The 24,966-nt window shown below is 46.0% G+C and overlaps 1 protein-coding gene across 1 annotated transcript in view; it reads right to left on the reverse strand.

Moving 5' to 3' along the window:
- Positions 1 to 24,966, reverse strand: part of JPH2 (junctophilin 2) — a 66,938-nt gene that overhangs the window by 38,208 nt on the left and 3,764 nt on the right. Inside the window, exon 2 of the mRNA XM_003787612.1 lies at positions 7,055 to 7,844. Coding sequence (XP_003787660.1) covers positions 7,055 to 7,844 — 790 coding nt within the window. The remainder of the gene's footprint in view (positions 1 to 7,054; positions 7,845 to 24,966) is intronic.

The following is a 24,966-nucleotide window of genomic DNA, read 5'->3' on the forward strand; positions in this document are numbered from 1 at the left end:
AAAAAAAAAAAAAATTATTAACAGTCTACTCTGCATTTTTTTCACACTAAGTCTTCAAAATCCAGTGTGTGTTTCACACGTGCAGCCCATCTCCACACACACCAGCCACATTTTAAGTTCCCAACAGCACATGGGGCCAGTGGCTGTGGATGGGACAGCACAAGTCAAGAACCTCTTTCAATCTGCAGCCCAGTTTAGAGGGAAAAGCTGTCTCAGTGTTCTCCCGTCTCCTGGGAAAAATGTCCTGTTTACAGACTCTGGGCTGATAAGTTCCACAGGCAAGTAGCTAGAGGCTATAGGGCAGAGAAACCCTAGGGCCGCCTGGGTGCAAGGGGGCTGGTAGCTGCGGGGCCCATCCCACTGCAGCCCGATGACTCACAGAGCCCGGGGGAGGAGAAGACTCTCTCAGGAAGATGGCCACAATCCTGCTTTTCCTCCTGAGCCCCAAATTCCCTTAATTGGAAATGCAGCCCGCGCTTGAAACTGAGCCAGGTAGCACCCCATCCCTTGTGGCGCCAGCCCCCGGGGCACACAGGTCTCCTTCCTCATACACAGGAGGAATCCAAATCTCCCAGAACCGCCCTCACAGCAGGGCTGAGGGCAAGAGGCTGGATACCAGCTTCTTAGTCCACTTCCTCAGCTGTGGGTCTGGCAGCCTTCTCAGGAGGAATTCAACACCCGCCAAGGTCAAGGACAGCAGGTATTGGTGGGAAGGACAAGAGGGCAGGGAAAGTAAGGGACATCCTTCCTTCTCCCTTAACTCCTTCTCCTCACCTTTAAGGTCAAACACTGTGGCTCGGCACCAATAGCTCAGTGAGTAAGGCACCAGACACATACACTGAAGCTGGCAGCTTTGAGCCCGGCCGGGGCCTGCTAAACAACAATGACAACTGCAACCAAAAAAAAAAAATAGCCAGGCGATGTGGCAGGTGCCTACAGTCCCAGCTACTTGGGAGGCTGAGGCAAGAGAATAGCTTAAGCCCAAGAGTTTGAGGTTGCTGTGAGCTGTGATGTCATAGCATTCTACGGAGGTTGACTTAGTGAGACTCTGTCTCAACAACAACAACAAAAAAGATCAAACACTGTTAGATGATAACAATGATTGTTTTTACTGCTGGCTGCCCCAGGCCAAGCATTTTTTATTTTTTGCAGTTTTTGGCCGGGGCTGGGTTTGAACCCACCACCGGCATATGAGGCCAGGGCCTACTCCTTTGAGCCACAGGCGCTGCCCTGAGGCCAAGCATTTCACAGGCATTAACTCATCCACTTCCAACAAACAACCCTATGAGGAAAGAGGATCCCAGGGTTCAGACTGGTGAAGCAACTTGGGCAAGATCACACAGCTATTTAGTAGAAGAGCTAGAGTTCCAATTCATGGTCTTGTCAATCAAAAGCCTAAGCTTTTATCTACTTTCCTCTGCCCTGTCCCAGGCTGGCCCACGACGGTCCAAGCTTACTCATTGTACCCATATACATTTGGTTCAATTATTAAAAATGTTCTCTTTTGAAGAAGGGCCAAATATTCCACAGAAAAGAATTTCAAATAATACATGTATATTCCTGGCTGGCATGGTGGCTCTTGCCTGTAATCCCAGCACTTTGGGAGGCCAAGGTAGGAGGATCACTTGAGGCCAAGAGTTTGAGACCAACCTGGCAACATAGTGAGACCCTGTTTCTACAAAATATTTAAAAAACAAATCAGCTGGGCATAGTGGTGTACGACTATGGCTCTAGCTACTTGGGAGGCTGAGGCAGGAAGACTGTCTGTACCCAGGCATTAGAGGTTGCAGTGAGCTGTGATCACATCACTGCATTCCAGCCTGAGGGACAAAGTGAGATCCTATCTCTCAAAAAAAATTTTTTTCCTCTCCATAAGTACAGCTTAATTCTAGATTCTTCTGCCTCTTGAATGTAGGTTGAACTTAATGTCTGATTCCAAAGTCAGAGCACAGAACAGAAAAAACTGGCAGACACAACCTTAACCAAGTGATCAAGGTTAATATCACCAGCGCTAAGTTGTGCTGACATCACATGCCCCCTGATATGATGGGATGAGAAGGTCACTTTACCTCTGTGGCATTCTTCCCCCAAATCTATAACCTTAGTCTAATTATAAGAAACAGCAGGGGCAGGCAGAGTAGCTCACACCCGCAAGCCTAGCACTTTGGGAGGCCAAAACAGGAGAACTGCGTGGTGTCAGGAGTTTTGAGACCAACCTGGGCAACACAGCAAGACCCCAACTCTACAATAATTTGTTTTAAAATTATCCAGGTATAGTGATACGGGCCTGTAGGCCTAGGAAGGTGAGGTGGGGGGATAACTTGAGCCCAGGAATTCAAGGTTGCAGTGAGCTACGATCATACCATTGTACTCCAGCCTGTGTGGCAGAGTGAGAGACCGTTTCTATAAAGCGGGAAAAAAAGAAAAGAAACATATCAAACCCAAATTGACATTTTACAAAATATCTGACCAATATTCTTCAAAATTGTCAAAGTAACAAAAACCCAGGAAAGAATGAGAAATTGTCACAGAACAGAGGACACCAAGGAGACCTGACAAGTAAACACCCAGTATGGGATCTTGGAATAGCAAAAGGACATTAGTGGAAAAACTAGTGAAACTCAAGTACAGTGTGGAGGTTAGTGAACAGCAATGTACCAATGTTGGTTTTGACAAATGCACTGTGGTGATATAAGACATTAATACAAAGGGAAAATGGATAGGGAATATATGAGAACTCTTGTTACTATCTTTTCTATAAATCTAAAATTATTCCAACATAGAAGTCTTACTTTTTAAAAAGTGCTCCCTCTTACTCATCAAAGTGTCCAGGTTTAGACAATAAATTACATGATCACCTGGTTTTAAACTTGGCTTGGCCTCTGTCTTAGACCATTTGTGCTAGTAACAGACTCCCTGAGACTGGATAGTTGACAACCAATAGAAATTTATTGGCTCTCAGCTCTGGAAGCTGGGAAGTTTGAAGTCAAGGTGCCAGGAGGTTCAGTGTCCAGTGAGGCCATTCTCTTTCTCCAAGATGGCAGCTTGCATGTTGCATTCTCTAGAAAGGAGGAAAGCTGGATTCTCATATGGCAGAAGGCAGGAGGGCCAAGAAATGAAAGAGAGCCAAATTTGCTTTTTTTTTTTTTTTTTAAGAACTAGGGTCTTACTCAATTGCCCAGGCTGGAACCTTGAACTCCTGGGCTGAAGGGATCCTCCTGGATATCTAGGACTACAGATGTGTGCCACCCCACCCAGCTAATTTTTAAAACTTTTTTGTAGAGACGGGGTCTCATTATATTGTCCTGGCTGGTGAGAGAGGATACCTGAGAAAGGTGAGGTCTAGGAGAACAGGTCTTCTCAAGGAGACCACAAGGATACACCTGCGGGATCCTCTCCATGGTGACTCAGCTCTTAGGAATTTGTAAACTTAGCTTCCTGGAACTTGGAAATGTCCAAGTTCTGTGAAATCCTGTAGTTCTGTAGGGGCTGGAATAGCACCTCTCGCTTGATTCAAACTGGCCAAAGAGAAGGGTGCCTATGGGGTGGAACTTTTTGACTGTCGATAAAAAGAGAAAGACCAAGCCAGTTGGGGAGCGTGGCCATTTGGAATTCTTCTATGCCGTAAGCTCCCGGCTGGTGAATAAAGCCCTTCCTCTTATAAACGTGGTCTTTGGGTGCTCTTTCTCTCTGTTGGGCCTTGTCTTCCTGCAACACTGGTTTTGAATGCCTAATCACCTCTCAAAGGTTCCACCTCTCAAAACTGTTACTATGGCAATTCACTTTCGACATGAGTTTTGGAAGGGACATTCACCCTACAGTAGCTTCTAACCAAGAAGTCTTAAGAAAATCACCCATACTTCTTTCCCTCTTAAAGATACTAACTGCTCACACATTCATGAAAAAATGTATAAAGTTTATGAAGTTTAGAGACAGCAAGACACACCAAATAAAGTTCTGGAATGAGAAAGGTAGGGACTGGCACCCTGGTTCTCCCATTTGCTTGCCAAGTGGTCTTAGGCACCTTACATTCCTTCTCTGGGCCTCAGTTTCCACATCTGTCAAATGTATTTGTTGATGATGACAGTGATGACATCTTTTATCTATTAAGCCCATGCCTGATGTCCAGCATTGTGTGGGTTCCGTGATGGGCCATCCAGATTCCTCTTCAGGATTGAAGGATTTATTTCTCCCACCCCCAGCTGCTTAGAGAGCTGCCAGCTGTCAATCCTCTCTAGAGACTGCCCTTGGCTGAAGCTGTCCAGCCCCAGGATATGTCTCTTTCTGGAAGGTAGCCTGCAGCCAATGCAGAGGGTATAGAAATTCAGCTCCCCTATCCCAGTGCGGGAAAACATTGATGGCCATCGCCACTGCAGAGCGCCCCTTGTGGTCGACCAAGGCCTTGGGGAGACTGCATCACAGCCCAACATCTCCCACTGCCAAGTCCCGCTTCCTTCCGGTTCCCACAGTGCTGATCCTCAGAGCACTCCCTGTAAACTTTCTTTCTTTTTTCTTTTTTTTAGACAGGAGCCTCAAGCTGTTCCCCTGGGTAGAGTGCTGTGGCATCAAAGCTCACAGTAACCTCCAACTCCTGGGGTCAAGCGAGTCTCCTGCCTTAGCCTCCCAAGTAGCTGGGACCACAGGTGCCCACCATAACACCCAGCTATTTTTTGGTTGCAGCCGTCATTGTTGTTTGGTGGGCCCGGGCTGGATTCGAACCTGCCACCTTAGGTATACCTGGCTGGCGCCTTAGCCACTTGAGCCACAGGCGCTGAGCCATTCCCTGTAAACTTTCTGCTCACTGATCACCTCCGAGTCTGCTTCCTGGGGAACTCACCTTCCAACAGGACTGGACACAACTGGACCTGCTCTACTATAGATGAGATAATTGAGATTACATATGACAAGTGACTTGCAAGGACATACAACTAAGAAATGGTGGTACTATAGATAGGAAAACTGAAGCTCAGACAGGCAACCGATCTGCCCAGGTCACCAAACTCAGAGACGGTAGGATCAGGATTTGGCCCTATGCCCCCTTTCCAACAGGATTGCTATAGCCCTGGGACGGGTAAGTGCCTATCACCACCTTCCTATCACACCTACTGTTGTCTCTGAAGCTCACTCCAAATGTGCAAAATGAGAATAGTAACAACGCCTGCCTCTTCCAGACCTTGTAAAGATTAAGTGAGTTAATAAAGGTAAAGACCTCAGGACAGTGACTGGCAGGCATAGGGAGCCCTCTACAAATGGTAGGTTAAAAACAGATCGTGTAAACAGTGTGAAGCTGCAACTTGCTATGTTGTAAGGGAGGTCCACGCAGGTTAGTGAGAGTTGACTTGGGATGGGGGGTGGGCTCATCAGCTCTCTAAGGGAGTCAGGCTTGACCTGAGCTCTGAAAGAGGAGTAGAGATTAAGCGGGCAGGAAGAGGAAGTAGCATAAGCAAGAGCCCTGTGGCAGAAGGAAAACTAAGAAAGATGATAAAAGGTCAGATAAAAGATGACTAGCACAGAGAAAAACCATCCAGGCTCAGAGGCAAAACAGTAAAAAGAAAAAAAAATGAGGCTGGATAGGAAGGCAGAAACCAAATAACGAAAGGCCACCCACTAAATGTGACTCTGAACAAGACACTTTATCTCTCTGAGCTTCATTTAGCTCATCTGTGAAATAGAACCATATAAGGGTAAGAGGAGTGAATGAGTCAAAATATTTGTAAATCACTTAAAGTTACCATATACCTAGTATAAATGTTTGAAGCCAACATTAGAACTTTATCTGAAGTACCGTGTTTCCCTGAAAATAAGACACTGTCTTATATTGATTTTTTCTCAAGAAGACACACTAAGGCTTTTTTTTTTAGGGGATGTCTTCCTCTCCATGCTGAAATGCATGGCATGGCTATGCAGATAAGCTGCATAGCCATGCCCATCACTAGGTCTTATTATCAGGGTAGGGCTTATATTTAACAAATGCATAGAAATCCTGCTAAGGCTTATTTTTGGGGTAGGTCTTATTTTCGGGGAAACACAGTACAATGAAAAGACTTAGTGGTGTCTGAATGGAGAAAACAGAGTGGGTACTTGGTGGATGGGAGGGAGAACGGATGCATGGTTTGGTGGGCAGGTGACTAGGGGTGGGTGAGTGGATAGGTGAAAGTGTGAATGGACTGCTGAATAGAACTGGGATTGGGTGATGCAGGTGGCTGGCTGGCTAGCTGATGGATGGGTGGGTGGGAGTGAATGTTGTATCAGTGGATGGAACTGTGGTTGAGATGGGGGTGGTTGGATAAGCAAAGGTGATTGAATGAATTGATATGTAGTTGGATGTTTAGATGTATGGCTGGGTGGACAGAAGAAGCAGTTGCGTGAGAGCAGGTGATTGGTAGACAAGGGAATGGATGAGTGATTGAATGGGTGTCTGGATGTTTGAATGGGTGTCTGGAAGTTTGATGGGTGGTTGGATCCATGGTTGGGTGAGTAAAAGAATGGAAAGTTGGATGGGTGGATGGGAGTGAATAAGTGATCTCAAGGAAGAGTAATTGTTCAAGTGGACATCAGAGGGGTTGCCTGGCTGGAGATGGTGGGGTGGATGAAAGGGTGGGATGGATGAAAAGGTTCGGTGGGTGTTCGAGAAGTTAGGTGAATGAAGGAGTTGGATGAATTTGGATGGATGTCTGGGTGGTTGACTGCGTGGCTGGGTGGATGGATAGGTGACTGGACGGCTGGGTGGGTAAGTAGAAAGTGGAGTAGATGGGTGGGTAGAGCGATAACTGGAGAGATGGTTCTTCAGGTGGATAGTAGAAAGGTTGAGTGAATGGAAGGGTTAGTTCAACGGAGGGTTTGGGTGTGGCTGAGTGGATGGATAAGAGGATGGACAAATGGGAAGATGGCTGGGTGAACACCAGCTTCTGGAGCGCATCCAATCAACCCCCTAAAAGTCACGGAAGAACCCCTGATGGTAAAAGAAACAGAAACAGACTTGAAGACAGGGTTTCCTTAGTTGACCACTTACCCGACTGGGGCCCATCCCATTCTCCCCCTCCCCACGTCCTACCTGGAGGCGGCGATCTCGGCCTTCTGACGCGCAATGGCGGCAGCGCGCTGGGCGCCCTCCACGCTGCGCTCCACCTTCTGGCGGACCTTGTTGCTCTTCAGCGGCAGCATACGGCGCTTGGTGCCCTTGACCAACACGTTGTGGCGGTACTTGCCTTCCTCGCGGTGGCCATCGGGCAGCGTGGTGCAGCCGTAGCCGTGGCGCAGGTTGTCCAGCCACTCGCCCTCGTAGCGGAGGCCGCTGGAGCGCTCGCTCACGCCGAAGCCCGAGCGCTTGTCATTCTTCCATTCACCCATGTAGGTCTCCGTGGTGGTGGCGTCGATGTCAGCTTCGAAGGGCGCAGCCTCGTCGGCGCCCTCGGCACCCTCGCCCAGGCTGGCGGTGGAGGCGGCGTCGCTGGCGCCCGAGCTGAGGTCGCTCTTGAGGAAGCTGACGCGGCTGCGCTGGCTACCCAGGGACGTGCGCGACTCCGTGCGCCGCAGCTTGCCCAGCAGCGCGCCCCGCTGGAACAGGCCGCCACCCTTGGGCGTCCGCGTCACCGCGTCGGCGTTGGCCAGCAGGCTGAGCGCGAAGCCACCACGCGGGATGGCGGGCGAGGGCAGTGTCGGGCCATCGGAGGCCGGCGAGGTGGGCGAATCCGGGGCCACCGTGCCGTTGCTGTGCTCGCTGCGCAGGGACGACAGCGACGTGCGCAGTGGTGAGCGCACCACCACTGCCATCCCGTAGGGCACGCTCTGGCGCACCCCGTAGCCGTGGCGCATGCCATTTGTGAACTGGCCTTGGTACGTCCCTGTAGACAAGGAGAGGACCCGTCAATGGGGCAGCACGACGCATCCCCGGACGTGAACAGTGACCTGGGTGTGCAAAGTGAGGTGGTGCTGAGGGGAGCACAGCCATCTGGGAGGGGGCAAAGGGTGCCAGGTTACTGTGCGTATGTGAGTTGGCAAGCCAGGAGGAGTTTGCACGGTGGTGTGACTTTTCCTCTGCTGGAAACACAGCAAGGTCACAAGTGTGCAAGAGAAGGTGAGGTCGTGTGAGCCACAGTGTAGATACTCAAAGTTGTGTCAACTGGCAAGGCATTGTCAGTCTGTGGGGTTTAAGGTGTGGATACACTTAGTTATCCTAACATCCCAAGTGCTGTGAACATTCAAGGTCATGAAAGGATATGCCAGGGAGTTTGCTTAGTGGTGTGAGTGCTGGAGAACATGGGGCTGTGAGTGCGTGTACTTGTACAAGATTGTGTTTACAAGACACTTTTGAGGCCATGCATGTCGTGTCTTTTGTTCATGAGTGTGCAGGTTGGTGTGTACGCAGTGGAGTGAATGCCTGAGGTCCCATGGAGGTGACCTTAGGTTCAGAGTGTGCAGGGCCAATTAGCGTCAAAGAACAAATACGAGGCACTCCAGGCTGAGTGCAGGAGGTTGTGGCCACTGGTGACACTAAGACCGTGTGAAACCAAACATTAAAAAAAGCCAACACACACACACAAAACAAAGATAGGGGTGTGTCCCATCCAGGGAGTTCCTTCTGAATGTACCAAGTTAGATTATGACACTGCACTGACTCTTCTCACTCAGATGAAAAGCTGAAGTGCTTCATGGCCCACAAGGCCCTGCTTGACCTCATCCCCCCCCCCCCCCACCTCCTCTGCCCTTCTCTTCCCATTCTCTCCCCCCCCCCACCCCACTCTGGCCACAAAGGCCATTCCTCCCCCACACTAGCCATGATCCTCCCCCAGGACCTTTGCAAATGCTATTCCCTCTGCCTGGAATCCTCTTACTCCAGATACCTGCATGGCTCACGGCCACCTCTCACCCTGCACCATCTTCAGGCCTTTAAAAGGCCACTTTCTCAGGAAAGCCTTACCTGACCGCACTATTTAAAATTAAAGTCTCTGCCCAGGGTTTTAGATCTCCTTTCTTTGCTTTATTTGTCCTCATAGCATATCTACTGTAATATATATTTTGCTTTTTCTTCTGTTTACTGACTCTCTCCCTTACTGGCACATAAGTTCCATTAAGGCAGGGAGTCCTTACTCTTTTTATTGGTTGTTATGCACCTTCATATCTACAGCAGTACAAAACAGGCACTCAATAAATCTTTGTTGTATGAATGAATGAGCGAGTGAACTGCACACATTCCGTATCAGTTTATTCTTTCTTCTTTGTCCATCGGAAAACTGCTCTGTGAAAATAACTGGAAACATGTTTTATGGCGACTATTTTATAGAGGAGGAAAAAACTAAGGTTTTTCTCAAAACCTTAGCAAGGACAAAGGATTCATCTAAGATGATGGCTAATAAATATGCCAACACCAAAACTCACATCCCTCCGTGTCTAGCTCTGCTCCTTCCACCACTTCTCGAAAGAAAAAAACAGGAAAGGAGAAAGTGAACAAGAATAGAGCAGAGAAGATGGAAAACTTGAGGAAAGAGAGAAGACATCTAATCTCTGGGTTGGACAAGTCTGTGAAATTAAATCAGCCAACCTACCTTTAGCTTAAAATTGGCAAGAAATGGGCTGACGTGGTCCCTTTAAGCTCAGGAAAAAACTGAGATTGCAACAGGAGAGCCGCTCTTGGCCACCAGTTGGGGAGGAAACAGCCAGGCTATATTAGGAAACTTACAAGCAAGTGGCAAGAGGCACAGACACCCAAGGGAGGCTGGGAGTGACAGGGCCCTGGGAAGGGGGAAAAGCCAACTGCTGAGGCCATCCCCAGCCTGACTCTCTCTAAGACAGGACCGTTCTCCCTGGGGACAGGAAGAACGCATTCACAGGAGAGAAGAAGGACCCTGCAGAGGGGCTGTCTGCAGAAGGCAGACAGTGATTCACTTTGGGCCGCCCCTGTCCCTGGGCTTTGGAAACCTTGGAGGGCTTCCCATCATCCTCAAAGCAAGGACCAAGATCCTTGGCAGACCCCAAAGCCTGCCTGGGCTGCCCCTGCCACCTCCCCCACCTCACCTTGAACTGCTCTCTAGTCACACTGGCCTTCCCACCACAGGGACTTTGCACATGCTTTCTGCTTTGCTCTTCTCCCCCTTCCCCTGGCCAACTTGTATTATAGTTCAGGCTGCAGCTTAATTGTGACTTAAACGAGGAAGATTCCTTGAGCCCTGTTCTGAGTACTGCAAGAAGCAGACACATCCTATCGTGTCGACCTTCTTCACGGCGCTTCCCCTAGTGCACTTGTACAATTATTTTGATCCTCTGCTCATCATAAGCCTTCCCTACCTGCTGTTGGCTTCTGAGAAGGAAGGAGTCGTATCTAGTTTATTCTCATTATGATCCTACCACGGAGTACAGTTCCCAGGCCCAAGATGCCTTCAGCAAACAAATGATGAATTCACAACTATCTTTTCCTGACTGTCCTTTGAGGGGCAGAAACCACATCTTTTTTCTTTTCATAACTCAGCATGCAATAGGGCTCAATACATGGATGGCAGTGACTGCTAGGGTTGTTCTAGCCTAGACTGAGCACCTCAAACCCTGAGATTTATTGGGGTCCATGAAAAAGGCCGGTGAAGATTGTAAGAAGGGTAAATACAGTCCTGTCCCTCAGACAAGGGTCCTGAATTCAGTAGAACCTGAATATAGCCTTGTCCCTGCAGTTGCTCTGGTTTGGTGTAGAATAACATGGATTTTAACCCTGACACTGAGTTAGTGCTAAAACATGCATCAATTATTTAAGCCTGCCGAGCCTCAGTGGGCCCTTCTGTAAAATGGAGGTGGTGATGCCTACTTCATCTGGTTATCACTCATTCCTTTGGATTTGACAAGTATTTACTACAGACCGCACATTCATCATGCCAGCGGCTGGGGATACAGTGGTGAACTAAGTAGACACAGTCATTGCCTGCAAGGGGCTTGGAGTTCAATGCCAGGAATAGACTAAATGTAATTAACCAGTCACAAAAAATAAACATATGGCAGCCACAGCAATGGTCCAAATGAGAGGTCATGCGTCAGGTTTTGAGTGGCAGGGAGTGGGGAGGATTGGTTGAGGATTAGATAAACTAGACATGTCAGTGCCTGGCACACAGCAAGTGCTCCATAAAGGCTAGCTCTGTGGCAAGTCAGAGTCTTTGCACAGAGAAACTGGCCCAGAAAGGCTTCACTAGAAAGATGAAAAGGGCCCAGGGAAGACAGAATTCAAAGAGAAAAAGTAAGACCAGCTCCAATTTTCTGCCTAGGTCAAGTTGCTTGTATAAAAGCATGTCTGGGCTCTGAGACATCCAGATCTTCCTGGTCTGGGTGCACCTCTGACTCAGTGAGAAGGCCTCAGAGCTTCAGTTCTTGGCAGGAAGAAAATGGTAGGTTCTGTTCTTCTGCCTGCACGTTCCTAAACACACACTACAGAATAGTTTGGGGAAGCCAAAGCTACAGCACAAGATCCACCTGCTTGGCCAAAGATTATAAATTATTTAATCTGTATGTTCGAGTTTTTTAAGGCATCTTAGATTATTCTAATGTGCTCCCTGGGTTAGGAGCTGTAAAACCTCTCCACTGACCTCCAATCAGCCAGTTTGCTCTGTTCCTCTATAAAACCTTCTAACTGATGTCCTTAGCCCATGGACGCTCCCAGCTGGTAGGGTAGGCCCTCATGCTTCTGTGCCCAAGACTGTTCCCCAACTTGTTTACTTTAGTTGTGTTTGTTATTGAGATGATGTGATTTATTATTTATCATGTAAACCAATGAAATATGAAGATACCAAAAAAAAAAAGAGAAAGAGTGCTGTTATTTATCTGAAACCCAAATGTTTTTGGATGTCTGCGAAAGAGAGTCCCTGAAAACATGTCCTCAAATTCAGTGTGAATTAAATAACTATAAAAAATTGGAAGTGAAATTATAAAAATCTACACATCTTCTGTGTTCAGGTAGCTTTGCCAGAGTCTTGAATGTCCCACTCCACTTTGAAGAAAACAAAATAAACAGGAAAGTATAGATTATATACCAGGGGCATGCATGAAAGATAATAAGAAACTCCATTCGATAAAGACATTATCATCAAAAGATCAATGGATGAAAAATAAAGGTTGAGGCTTGGCGCCTGTAGCTCAATGGCTAGGACGCCAGCCACATACACTGGAGCTGGCAAGTTCAAATCCAGGCCGAGCCTGCCAAACAACAATGAAAATTACAACAAAAAAACAGCTGGCAGTGTGACAAGGGCCTGTAGTCCCAGCTACTTGGGAGGCTGAGGCAAGAGAATCGCTTAAGCCCAAGAGTTTGAGGTTGCTGTGAGCTGTGACACATAGCACTCTACTGAGGGTGACATAGTGAGACTCTGTCTCAAAAAAAAAAAAAAAAGAAATAGAAAGGTTAAATAACTATACATGATACACATATGTGATTTAAATTTAAAAGTATAATATATGTATCTTTTTAAATGTTTCTTTGCTTCTACTGACTCATTCAGTTAACCAATTTACTATTGCTCTTGATGACATCAGGTACCAACAGTAAGGGCTTCCACTGTGATTTTTAACATCAGTCTGAATACATTTGCTTTGACACAGAGGTCTGTCTGTCTCAGAAGGAAGCCACTAGATGGACTAAGGCAAGGAAAATAAGAAAATAACCCTATGCCAATGGCCTTGGCATGTGATCTTATGTGAGACTTTCCCATGGGGTGTGAATTTGAGGTTTGGATGAGTTTGGCCTGGAGGAAACTGTACTTTTTTTTTTTCTTTCACGGAAATGGTGCTTGTGGTCTGAGACCCTGGATACGCTGCCTCTGCCCTGTCTGTAGAAATTTTTCCAACATGTTTGTGCAGGTCATTCAGTTCCAACCCAAAGGGGCCAACATGGGGGCATAGAGCCTCTGGAAAATAATCCCTGCTCTACAAACTACTGTTCCATTAAGCCAAGATCTTCAAAAGTGTGTTTCTCAAAACTTGGGTTTTCGTGGGAGAAGAAAACACAACAGTTCTGAAGGCAAGAGAGTTTGAGAAATTCAAAGTTAAATAAAGTGAAAGGTTTTCTTATTGTGGGACTTGTCAGAATCCTTAATATGCCGATGAGTACCATGAATGTCCAAGTGCAGGTGTTAATCAGAAGAAACTTCTTGCAGAACATCCACCAAGATTTGTGTTCCATGGAACCCACTTGGCACAAAAGCAGTTCTCCACTTTGTTGATAGAACAATTTTGTTCCAGTGCCTAGTCCTCCTTCACAGATTAGAAAAAGCGAAGGCTGTCTCCAAGTCTGCTTTAAGCCAGACTTTCAGGTCTATCCTCTTTGCCTATGATTGATTGAAGCATGAGTATGGGATGAAATCTGACATGGAGATGAGAGAAATTCAGCTGGATGGGGAATCAGGGGAGGCAGAAAAGACATTTCTGTTTTTACCAAGAGATACATATAGAGAAACACACCTTCCGCTGCTGGATGTCGATGCATCTGGAGGTGATGCCTGGAGCTGTGGCAACCACCATGGGGCCAAGAGGAGAGTAAATTGAAAACAAAGCTGACATTCTGTGGATGGCAGAGTAAGAAGGTGGCAGGAACCTGGGTCCTTGTTCACACTGTTGAGCCTCTGAATTAACGAATCCTAGAACTGCTCTATCTCTGGGTTCTTATTTATATGAGATCATAAATATCCTTATTGTTTAAGTCTGTGCTATCCAATGTGGTGGCCACTAGGCACATGTGGAAATTGAGGAGCACTGAATTTCAAAGAATTTTTACAAAAATAATGTAAAATATTTCATTAATAACAATATATTGATTACACACAGAAGTGATATTTTGGATAATAGGATAAATAAAATGTTATTAAAATTAATTTCACCTTTTTAAATGTGGCCACTAGAAAATTTAAAATTACATATGTCGTTCATGATATATTTCTCTTGAAAAGTACTAGTTTAAGTCATTTCTGTTACCTGCAGGCAAAAAAATATCTCAACAGATACAGGTATCATTCTGATTTTACAGCTGGAAAAACTGAAACTAAGAATTTCAGTGACTTTCTCATGATGACACAGTGTGGCAGTCGTTGGCAGTCCCAGCCACATGCGCTGACAAGTGCTTATACCTCAAAGAATCTGAGAACCTCCCTTCTAAGTTAAAGGTTCAGAAGTCCTCACCCAAACCTCAGTGCTGAAAAAAAATCATGACTATTTTAGAAACCCAAGTGCTATAGTTTGGATGTTTGCCCTTCCAAACCTCATTTGGAAATTTCCTCCTCAGTGCTTGGGCTGATACAAGGTTTCTGGGTCATGATGGTGGATCTCAAATGAAGTGATGAATGCTCTCCCTCAGAGTGTGAGTGAATTCTCGCTTTATTAGTTCCCTAGAGTTGATTGTTAAGAAAAGTCTCTCTCATCTCTACACATGCTAGCTCCCCTTCTCCCTTCTGCCATGAGTGGAAGCAGGCTGAGGCCCTCACCAGAGAGAGGCAGACCCCCAATCTTGAAATTTCTAGCTGACAGAATCATGAGCCAAATAAACATTTTTTCTTTATAAAGTACTTTTATACCTTGGGCATTCTTTTATAGCAGTGCTTTTCAACACTGATGTGCCATGGGACCGTCTGAGATGTTCCATGAAAATTTTTAAAGATTAATTATTTTCAATAGAACTTCAAAGCACAGTATTTTCTTTTCCTTTACTCTTTTTTTTTAAATCAACATAAATGTGCTGTGAGATCAAAAAGGTTGTAAAACACTGCTTTCTAGCAACCCAGAACAGACTAAGACTCCAAGGAAAGGCTAGAGATCCAGAATCCACTTTGAGACAGAAAAGAGACACGTGGACCAGCCTAAGGGATTCTGCCTCCAAATACAGAATGGACTGAGAATACTATCCCATCTTCCAGTGACACCTTCTTATTTCTAGGAAATTATCTGAGGTTGGAATATCAGTGTCCCTGGGTGCTATGGTTTAAATATTTGCCCACCCCCAACCTCACGTTGAAATTTAATCTCTAACATAGCAGTATTGAGAGGTGATTGGGACATGAGGGCTCTGCTCTCATGAATGGGTTGATCTAGTCCTGAATTAATGGGTTCACGGGTTATCATGGGGTGAGACTGACAGCTTTCTTAGAAGAGGAAGAGAGTCCCACCAGCAAGAAGCCCTCACCAGATGGATCCCCTTAATCTTGGACGTCCCAGCCTCCAGAACTGTAAAAATAAATTTCATCTCTTATTAATTATCCAGTTTCAGATATTCTGCTGAAGATGGACTAAGACATGGGGAACTGAACAAAGGTAGAAAAAAAGAAAACAGGACTTGCTTCTCTCCAAGCATCTCCCTTGCCTGTGGATGTCCCGACCGGACAGTCCAGTCCCTTTGTGATCTGTTTCTGACTCATCTCCCCAGGTTTGTCTTCCCACGTCCTTTGAAGCCCAGTTTCAAAGCCACCTTCCTTCCTCCAAACACTCATTACCTGGGACATTTGTCACTTCATACTTCCTAGGGTGGCCCTCTTGTCTACATCTTGTCTATTTATCTACCAGCCATTCCTGGTCATTCTTCAAGTCCTCCCACATAGTATCAGATGTTAGCATGAGATGGATCTTTCAGCAGCCCCAGGGAAATATCATTAACAGGTTTCACACAGGGCGTAAGACAGAAAGCAGCAGGTGTGGAGTGAGCACCAGAGGGTCCAGGATCAGCAGCTCTTGTTCAAGCACACCAAGGTCAGACCAGGTAAATCAGAAAGGCACACCGTGAACAGGTATGCCTATTCCTCAGATGTCATCTAGATGTTCCTGAATATAGGAGACTCATCCTAGCTTGGCTCTGGTCTGCCCTGAAAAAGTCTATGGACCAAGAATCCCAGAGAAAATAAGTCAGGGCTGAGACAGTGTTGGGGGCAGCAAAGAACAGTGGAAATTGCCTGGAACAGACCTGACTCTAACTATCCCTTTAACTTTTCCACTTCTCTTGATCTCCACCCCATCCATCTAGTCCAAGCCATCCTCATCTTCCCTGGCTGTCTGTAGTGGTATCCCCCCTGCACCCCACTTCTGTTGAGCCTTGGTTGCTGCCAAAGTCACCTTCTTTATAAGATGCAGATCTCAACAGCTACTCCCCCTCTTAAGACCCTGCAGTAGCTTCCCAGTGCCCGAGGATTATCTGAGACCAGGATCCCTAGGGGAGAGAGTCTGAGACTGAGGCTGCCTGGGGGTGATTCTGAAGGTAGAGCTCTTGGGAAGAACACCTGTAAGGAAGGAAGCAGGAGTTGGCCGTGGCAGAAGTTGAACATCTGCAGCAGAATCTCCAACTGATCCCAAGGGAATCTCTTGAGCTAGAATAACTCTTCTGGGTTGCCCAAAACTGAAGCAGGGAGGCCAGGTCTTTATATTCCTATTGTGAACAATCATTGGCAATGGCTGGGACAACCCCTTTCAAGGGAGGGCAGTGCCCAGCTAGGAAAAGCCAGCAGCTGACACCCCTGGCATCTGGGGGATTAAGGCCCTTGGTCCTGAGGAGTGTTTCAGGCTGTACCCCAGAATTTATCAGAAGGATGAAGTGCAGACTCCTCACTGTGACCTCCCAAAGCCCTCATGACAACCTCCCCAGCCTTGCCAACCCCACTCCTCTTCCATCTCTGTGTTCAGGACTTTTCTGGAACATGACATGCTTAGAGTCTATCTCCAAGCATGTGCATTTGCAGTCCCTTCTGCCTCCCCACCTTGTGGTCACCAGGTTAACCCCTATCCATCCTGCAGATCTCAGCTCAGACATCACTTCCTCAGGGAAAACTTCTCTGGTTATCTGGTCTACTCGTCCCATGAGTTCTCACTGTGTAATTAGGCATCTGTTAGACTCAGTCTCTGCTGTTAGAATGCAGGCTCCTGAGGACAGAGACCAAGTCTGTCTTGATCACCACAGCCTTCCCTGAACTCAGTGCAATGACTGTCACATCAAGGGCATTCAGCAGACGCTGTCAAATGAATTAACGAGCACCCAGCCCTGGTCAAGTTCTGTGTGAGTCCATCTCCTCTCAGTAAAGTAAGCATAGCAAGTTTACCTTATATGGTTGCTGCGAGGATTACATGGGTTGTCTAGCAGAGATGTCAGGCTCTCAGCAAAATGTTGGCTCCCTTTGCTTCAAGGAAAAAGACTGTGGGGTGACCAGTCATACCAGTTTGCCTGAGACTGAAGGGTTTCCCAAGATGTGGGATTTCTGTCTACTCCTGAACTACCAGGACAGTTCTAAGCAAACTGAGATAGTTGGTCACCCTAAATTTGCGTGAGAAGGAAAGAAGGCATTTCATATTAACACAATATTCAGAGGACTACTGGTAAACTAGCTTTTCAGGAAAAACAAAGCAGCCAACCTTGATTTGAAGCACTAGCCAATTTCTTTCATGATCCATAGGAGCTGGCACCGGTGCCCTACATTTAATATGAACTATCAGATTCCTGATCTCTGCAAATGTGCAACATAGTCATAGACAATCTCAACTCTGGTAAGAGACAATATCTCAGTCCTGAGGAGGTCACAGCTGAAGTAGAACTTAAAGACCATCTAGGCCTAGGCAATCAGTAATCTGTTACTATGTGGACACCTCACCACATTTTCCCCATCCTATATCCAAAGCAGACATTGCTAATAGATCTTGATGCTGAATCCCCATATGGCCTCACTACCTCTGTAGATAGCCACAGCCAATTAACTAGCATTGCATATGAAAGAAAACTGGAAAACTCTCACATTTAGGGGTAAATGGGGTCCTACTTCTTCATTATATAAGGCTTAGTTTGAGAGAGGGACCTGGCCAAGGCCACACAGCCAGGCAGTAGCTCAGCTGGGACTAAAAACAGATCTCTTGCCTCAATTGCCCTTTCAACCCTGCCTTGCCTTGAAGAGCTGAATACCCCAGAGTGAGGAGGAGAAAAGGAGGACCATCTGGGATGATTCTGAGCCCAGATTCTGGAGAACTCTGCTTAACCCCTTCTGGATCCCTTTGGCACCCTGAAGGCTTCTTATCGTGTCTACATGTAAATATTGCTTGTGTGTTAGGAAGGCAATACTTTTCAAAAATTATAAAAGTCATCGTGCTTTTACAGAGAAATACATAAAATAAAGGATCTCTGTAGTGTCGTCTCCCTAGAGGTGACCTCTGTTAACACTTTAGGTCCTTCCAGACCTTCGCCTATTCATTTATGAGTATATCCATATAGATGAAAAAGTTCACTGTTTCCATTACCACCACCTCCATCTCTTAGAACACTACCTAGCACGTAGTAGGCACTCAATAAATATTTGTCAAATGGATTTTGTTCATTTAGAATGCCGAGATTCCTTTCCATCTGAGTATACTGTCTTTTTACATGGCTTCTGTACTTTATCACATGGTCTCATGAATTAACTTAAGTCCCTTTGGTGAGCGTTTAGGTTGCATTACATTTTCCCCTTAGCAATCCCAGGCCTTGCTCTCTGGCTCGCCTGCAAAGCTGGCAGCAAAGTCTCTTCCCATGGCTTCCAAATGCTGCTGTCCATCAAATCTCCCCAGTCTCTGGTTTCCTGGGATCACCAGCAGACAACCAAAAGCAGAGGAGCTGGCAGCATTTGTGACAGCTCCTGGGGGCAGGGCCCAGTTGCAGTGGGTGGATGACAAGTCCCTTCACCTGCAGGGGTCCTTCACTCCCACCCCCAGAGGCTGCTGCCACAGATGGTGCCCCACAGCTCATACAAGAAGCAGAGGATTAGCCAGGTGACATCGCCTGGGTGCTGACAGCCTGAGGCCTGAGGCTTGTGGCCTGGGTGAGAGCCCCTTTGCCAGGCCCTGGGTCAGCTCAGCACTCTTGAAGGCCTGGGAAACCAGAAGCCATTGAGTGTGCAGGAGGAGAAGGGGCCATGTGCAGAGGGCCTGGGTTCAAAAGGAGACCCATCCTGCCTGTGCACAGGCCTGCCCACAACCCACGTGCCCATGGCATGTCTAACAGACCTCTCTCACCCATACTGTCCAACACTGAACCCCCAAGTTTCCCTAACATACCCTCACCCCATCTCAGTTCATGGTAATGCCTGGGGACCCCCTTGAGTCTTCTTTCTCTCACTCCTCCCCACAAAACCTAGCAGCTCTTCCTTCAGAGTACCACAGCTCGCCACCTGGGCTGCTACAAGATGATGTTCTCAGCCACCATCCTCTCTCATCCGTGTTATTGCAATAAACTCACTAACTCACAATACTGCCTCCCCTTAACCCCGGCTCCGGACAGTCTTTTCTTAAAATAGTAGCTAAAGAATTCAGATCCTGTCACTTTTGTGCTCCCCATTTTTCTCAGCATAAAAGCCCAAATCTTCCAATGGCCCATGAGGCCCTGCATGAACTACCCTCTCCCTACAGCCTCCTGGCAGGAAGATTGTATAAATGATGTGTTCTTCTCTGCACATCCCATCACGGGCATATGCTGTCAGTTTGTCTGGTCACTGATGATGTGAAATTTGATCACTTTGGTAAGAAGGTATCCATAAAGGATTCCAATTTAATTAAAAATAAAAGCAATAGAAACATGATACAAGCCAACCAGGTTTCACGGAGGCCTTGGGTCTTGGTGTGTGGCCCCCACTCCACACTGTCCATAATGATAGTCAACCAGCACAAGTGTGAAGGCCTCCAGGCACGGGTGCTCACAGGTGGCCTGGAGGGGGACAGTCTAACGGTCCTACTGGCCCTGGATTGCTCTGTGGGTTCTGCCAGGCCTGGGTCTGTGTCAGTCAATGCTCTTCAACTACCCTCTAAACAGAAAAGGGAGTGGAAGTTACATAGCAGGTGAGAGGACCAGACCCAGCCGCCTACCTCCCTACTTCTGGTTTGGGAAAGGGATGAGAGAGAACCAGGACAGCCCTCTAGTACAAGACAGGAAACATCTATGTCCCCCGCACCCTGCACTCCACCCTCATTAGCCAGGGTCCTCAGAAAATGAGACTCAACATTCCTCACAAGGGTGTGGCTGGCAAGGCCTGGTCCTGGGAACAGCTGCTAGGGGCGAGGAATTAGTAGGCCCTGGAAACAAGCAAGCTCAAGGGATCCCAAAGGTTTGGCCTTGGAGAGGGGCATGTCTGCAGAGATTTGGCCAACTGGACACGTGAATCACTGAGAACAAGGCCACGGAGAGGAAAGACTAATTATGTCTGCTTTCCTGCCTTGCTGAGGGTCTGCTATGCTCCCCTGGGGTCTCTGGATCATGCCAAGAAGCTGCCGAGTTCAGCTGGCTGTCACGCTGACCCCTGGCTGTGAACTGGGACATGAGATTTTCAAGATGGGGTTAAATTATGCTGATTCTACATTCGAAATGGAATCCTGCCTGGCATGCATTCCATCGATATTAGCAGGACTAAGCAAATCAAAGTCTTGTCATCTTAACTGCTCCCAAGCCAAAAACCAGTTTTTGTGTTCATATATTCTCCCAAAGACAGGAAACTTATGGTTCAGGGCATCAGAATTAATTCACCCTTTGGAGTATGAATATAAGAAGAACATATAGTTTAGCATTTTCTATGTGCCAGGCATTCTGCCAAGTGCTTTATACGTATATTTCATTTCATTGTCCCAACCCATATTTTGAGGGAGATTTGAATATCCCCAATGGAAACAAGAAGCGGAAACTCAGAGAAGCTCCATGGCATGTCCAGGCTCACACCGTTAAGAACTGGCTCAGCTGGGACCTGAGCCCTGTCCTGACTACTCTGAAGTCCTTAAGCACCACATCTCCCGTTTAGTGATATCAGATTGTCTTAGGACCTCTACATTTGATTTTTTTAATGGCAATCAATGAATTTTAAATTAAAAATAATGCTCCTTTTAAATCAAAAACAAAAAACTTTACTTAGAACCAAGACATTAGGCTGGGTGCAGTGGCTCACGACAGTAATCCTGGCACTCTGGGAGGCTGAGGCAGGAGGACCGCTTAAACTCACGAGTTAAAGACCAGCCTGAGCAAGGGCAAGATCCCGTCTCTACTAAAAATGAAAAACTGAGGCAAGAGGATCACTTGTGCCCAAGAGTTGGAGGTTACTATGACCTATGATGCCATGACACTCTAGCAGGGCAACAGAGTTAAACTCGGTCTCAAAAGAAAAAAAAAAAAAAACTAAGACATTAATTTAGCAAGGTAAAAAAGGATTCTAAGAACCTTCAATGCTTGTAAGGTTCTAAGTCAATAATTTAGCAAGGTAAAAAAGGATTCTAAGAAAAACTGAATAACTGAAAAAATGAAGAAATGAATAACTGAAAAAAATAAAAATGTAAATGCCATTTGCAATATCATAAAAAAGCCAAAAATACTTAGGGATAAAATTAACAAAAGATGTGCAAGACATTGAAAACTTCAAAACATTGCTGAGTGACATAAAGACCTAAATAGGGATTATATATATACATATATATATATATATATATATCTCCCATGTTCGTGGGCTGGAAGACTCACTCCGCTAAGATGTCCATTTTCTCGACATGGTCAATAGATCTAATACAGTCTAAATCAGAATCCCCGAAGGCTTTTTTAATCAACCAACAAGCTGCATACGTTTTTATAATGTATACAGCAATAGAAATGACCTATACTAATCCAGTCTTGAATAAGAAGAACAAAGTTGGATGATTTATCCTATCTGATTTTAAGATAATATAATATAAAACTATGGTAACCAAGGCAGCGTTTTAACATTGGCATAAAGATAGACAAATAAATCAATAGCAAAGATATTTTGGGGGGAAGCAAACAAATAAATAAATATAGAGATGAAGTTCCTTCAAGCTTTTCTCTGCAAGGATGCAAGGAACACATCTCCCAAGCCCAGAGAATGTGACACCAGGTACTACTGCTCGGTCCTCTATTCTGGCAAGATCACTAGTTCCATGGACTAAAATGAACTTAAGTCATCAGCTTTGAACAGGAGAAAGGAAACTGACTCCAGAGAACAGAAGCTTGGGTTTTTGACCCAATTACCATGGTTAAATACAAAAGCGTCATCTTTTCAGCATGGAATCACAATGATGAAAGCACTGCCACACGCCAAACGTCAGCGCTTCCCCGTACCAGGGCATTATTTCATTCTGGCCACAAGATGGAATAAAAGTGAAGACAGCAAGCGCTGCCTATAGGAAGGGAAATATTGTTTTGTGATGGCTTATTTCAGTTTTACCTGTCTGTAGATCTGTGTAGGTATAGAATTCCAGTGTGAAATACATATGTTATAGTCAAGTTGTAATCATAAAAGTTGGAAAGGCATTAGTGTAGCAGATAAGAGAGTCATTAAGAAACCTAATACAATGCTTGTCAGGTTCTTAGCACAGAGCCTGGCACTCAATAAAGACTCAGTAAATGGTAGATGCAGTTACGACTATTGTCAAGGCCGGCTTCATGGGTGTTGAAACTAAGTAGCTGAATGGGGCCTGGCAATTAGAAGGTTCCTGTGCTTGGGTTATTATTATTATTATTTTGAGACAGATTCTCACTTTGTGGCCCTAGGTAGAGTGCCGTGGCATCATCCTAGCTCACAGCAACCTCAAACTGGGCTCACGAGATCCTCCATGCCTTAAGCTTCCCGAGTAGCTGGGGCTACAGGTGCCTGTCACAATGCCCAGGTACTTTTTCTATATTTTTTTTACTAGAGATGAGGCCTCACTCTTGCTCAGGCCGAACCGCCTTGAAATTCTTAATGATTTTAAAGAGGGTCCCTTGGTTTTCATTTTGCACCGGATCCCACAAATTACTCAGCAAGTCCGGATTATTTTGGATTATTTTGTATCATTATTTATCATTTATTAAAAATATATACTAGGACTACAAAATATTTAATTATCCCTTATCATCAAATTCCATCGCTGCCTCTTATTAGCTAGAGGAGCTTGTGCAAAATATTTATAAGATCGCTGTCTCAGTTTCCTCATCTGAAAAACAGGAGGAATCAGAAAATTTTCCCATAAGGTTATGGTGAAGGTTGAAATAACACAAGACATCAAGTGCCAAGAACAGCGCCCGGCACATAGTAAGCACTCCACACATGTTAACGATATCATCATTGGCTTTATGGAAAAAAGTCAACCTCAGGCCTGGTTTTTCCACTGCACCTTTTGGGCAATGGATTATTAAACGAATCCATGGTTCTGGAACTTACTTGAGCACTAGATTACTTTGACCATCGAATGAAACATCTCCCAGAAAAACAGAGTCCGTGCACAGAGTGCACATCCTGCCTGAAGTCTCAGCGCATTCACGGGCCTCCGAGGCCAAGGCAGGGACCCCAGGTCAGGAACCTCAGCCAGGAAGGTACACCAATGGCCCTGGGAGTGCTGGAGTCCCTCTGGGACGGCCAGGTGGCCTAGCAGCACTCACTCCTTCAGGGCTGGGGTGTGTGCCTGCCTTTAAGTCAGCAGCTATTTTTAGCTTTGCTATATATGGCCAGGGGAGGAATGAGGGCTATAGGAGGGGGAGGGGTGCCAAGAAGCTTACAACAGCCTGCAGGACAGGGAGGGTCTGTGGGGGTGGGATTGACAGGAGCTTTGAAGGAGATGCCAGGCGTGGTCACCTTAGAACAGTGATTTTCAAACTTAATCTGCCATGATCTGAGGTAAGAAATACATTTAACATCACAGCATACACATAAATACAGACATTTAAAACACACATGGGTTATCTTCCTGAGTTGAACAATCATTTCAGAAAATAATACTTTGTCTCTGTGAAATACCCTGTTATTTTCTATTCTGTTCTTTTTTTTTTTTTTTTTTTTCTGAGACAGAATCTCATTATGTCACCCTTGGTACTGTGTCTTCACAGCTCACAGCAACCTCCAACTCTTGGGCTTAAGTGATTCTCTTGCGTCAGCCTCCCAAGTAGCTGGGACTACAGGTGCCCGCCACAATGCCTAGTTATTTTTTTGTTGCAGTTGTCATGGTTGTTTTTAGCTGGCCCAGGCCAGGTTCCAACACTCCAGCCTCAGTGTATGTGGCCAGCGCCCTAACCACTGAGCTACAGGTGCCAAGCCTATCCTATCCTATCCTATTCTATTCTATTCTATTCTATGCTACCCTATGCTACTGTACTCTACTGTATTCTATTCTATTCTACATTACTCTACTGTACTCTATTCTATTCTATTCTGTTCTAATTCTTTAATTTTGAAAAGTGCAGGTCATGACCCACTAAATTGATTTCACCATCCCTTATGTTGGAAAACCTCTGTTTTCTTTGGTTTAGAGTAGAATTTGACTGCAAGAAAAGGTGGGAGAATAAGATGCAAGTTTCAGCTTTCTCTCCTGGCTGGACGGCAAGTGTTGGACTTTCTACCTCTCCACCGGAGTTTTCTCTCCACCTGGAGTACCATCCTCCATCCTTGTCACCTGATAACTTTTGCACCTACTTTCAGAGCTCAGCACCCCACACACTTCAGGAAGCCTCTTTGAACACCTAATTCTCAACTGGTTGCCCACGTTTTGCTCCCTTAGTCCCCCGTCTGCCCCTGCCTAGCACCCAACACTGTCCTGCAGTGCCATTTCTGTTAGATTCTCTGTGAAGGTAGGGCGCTCTTCCAGTCTGTGCATTGCTACACCCCTAGTGTAGCTAGTGCTGGCTTCATTATAATCACTCCAGAAGTATTTATTGGATGAACTAACAATAGTTAATAATCACGAACAGCAACTATCATTTACTAAGATGAGAAACCTTTTGAGAGATTAGGATGGGTCCATTTTATGGATGAGGAAATTAAGGATCAAAGAGATGCAATCACATGGTCAGGCCAGAGCAATAACACAGGGCTACCTGACTCCCAGCTGCTCCTAATCATGGGATCTTATTTATCCACGTTCACTCAGTGCTATCCAGAGGGGAAAGAGCATAGGGTAGATCCCTAACAAACCCTCAGGGGACCGATGACAGGTTGATTAAAGAGATTTTCCAAAGCACTGGCCACATCTAATTTTGGAGAGTTACACTTCATG

This window comes from Otolemur garnettii, unplaced genomic scaffold (genome assembly GCF_000181295.1).
Source record: "Otolemur garnettii isolate 467f Iridium unplaced genomic scaffold, OtoGar3 scaffold00023, whole genome shotgun sequence".
NCBI lineage: Eukaryota > Metazoa > Chordata > Mammalia > Primates > Galagidae > Otolemur > Otolemur garnettii.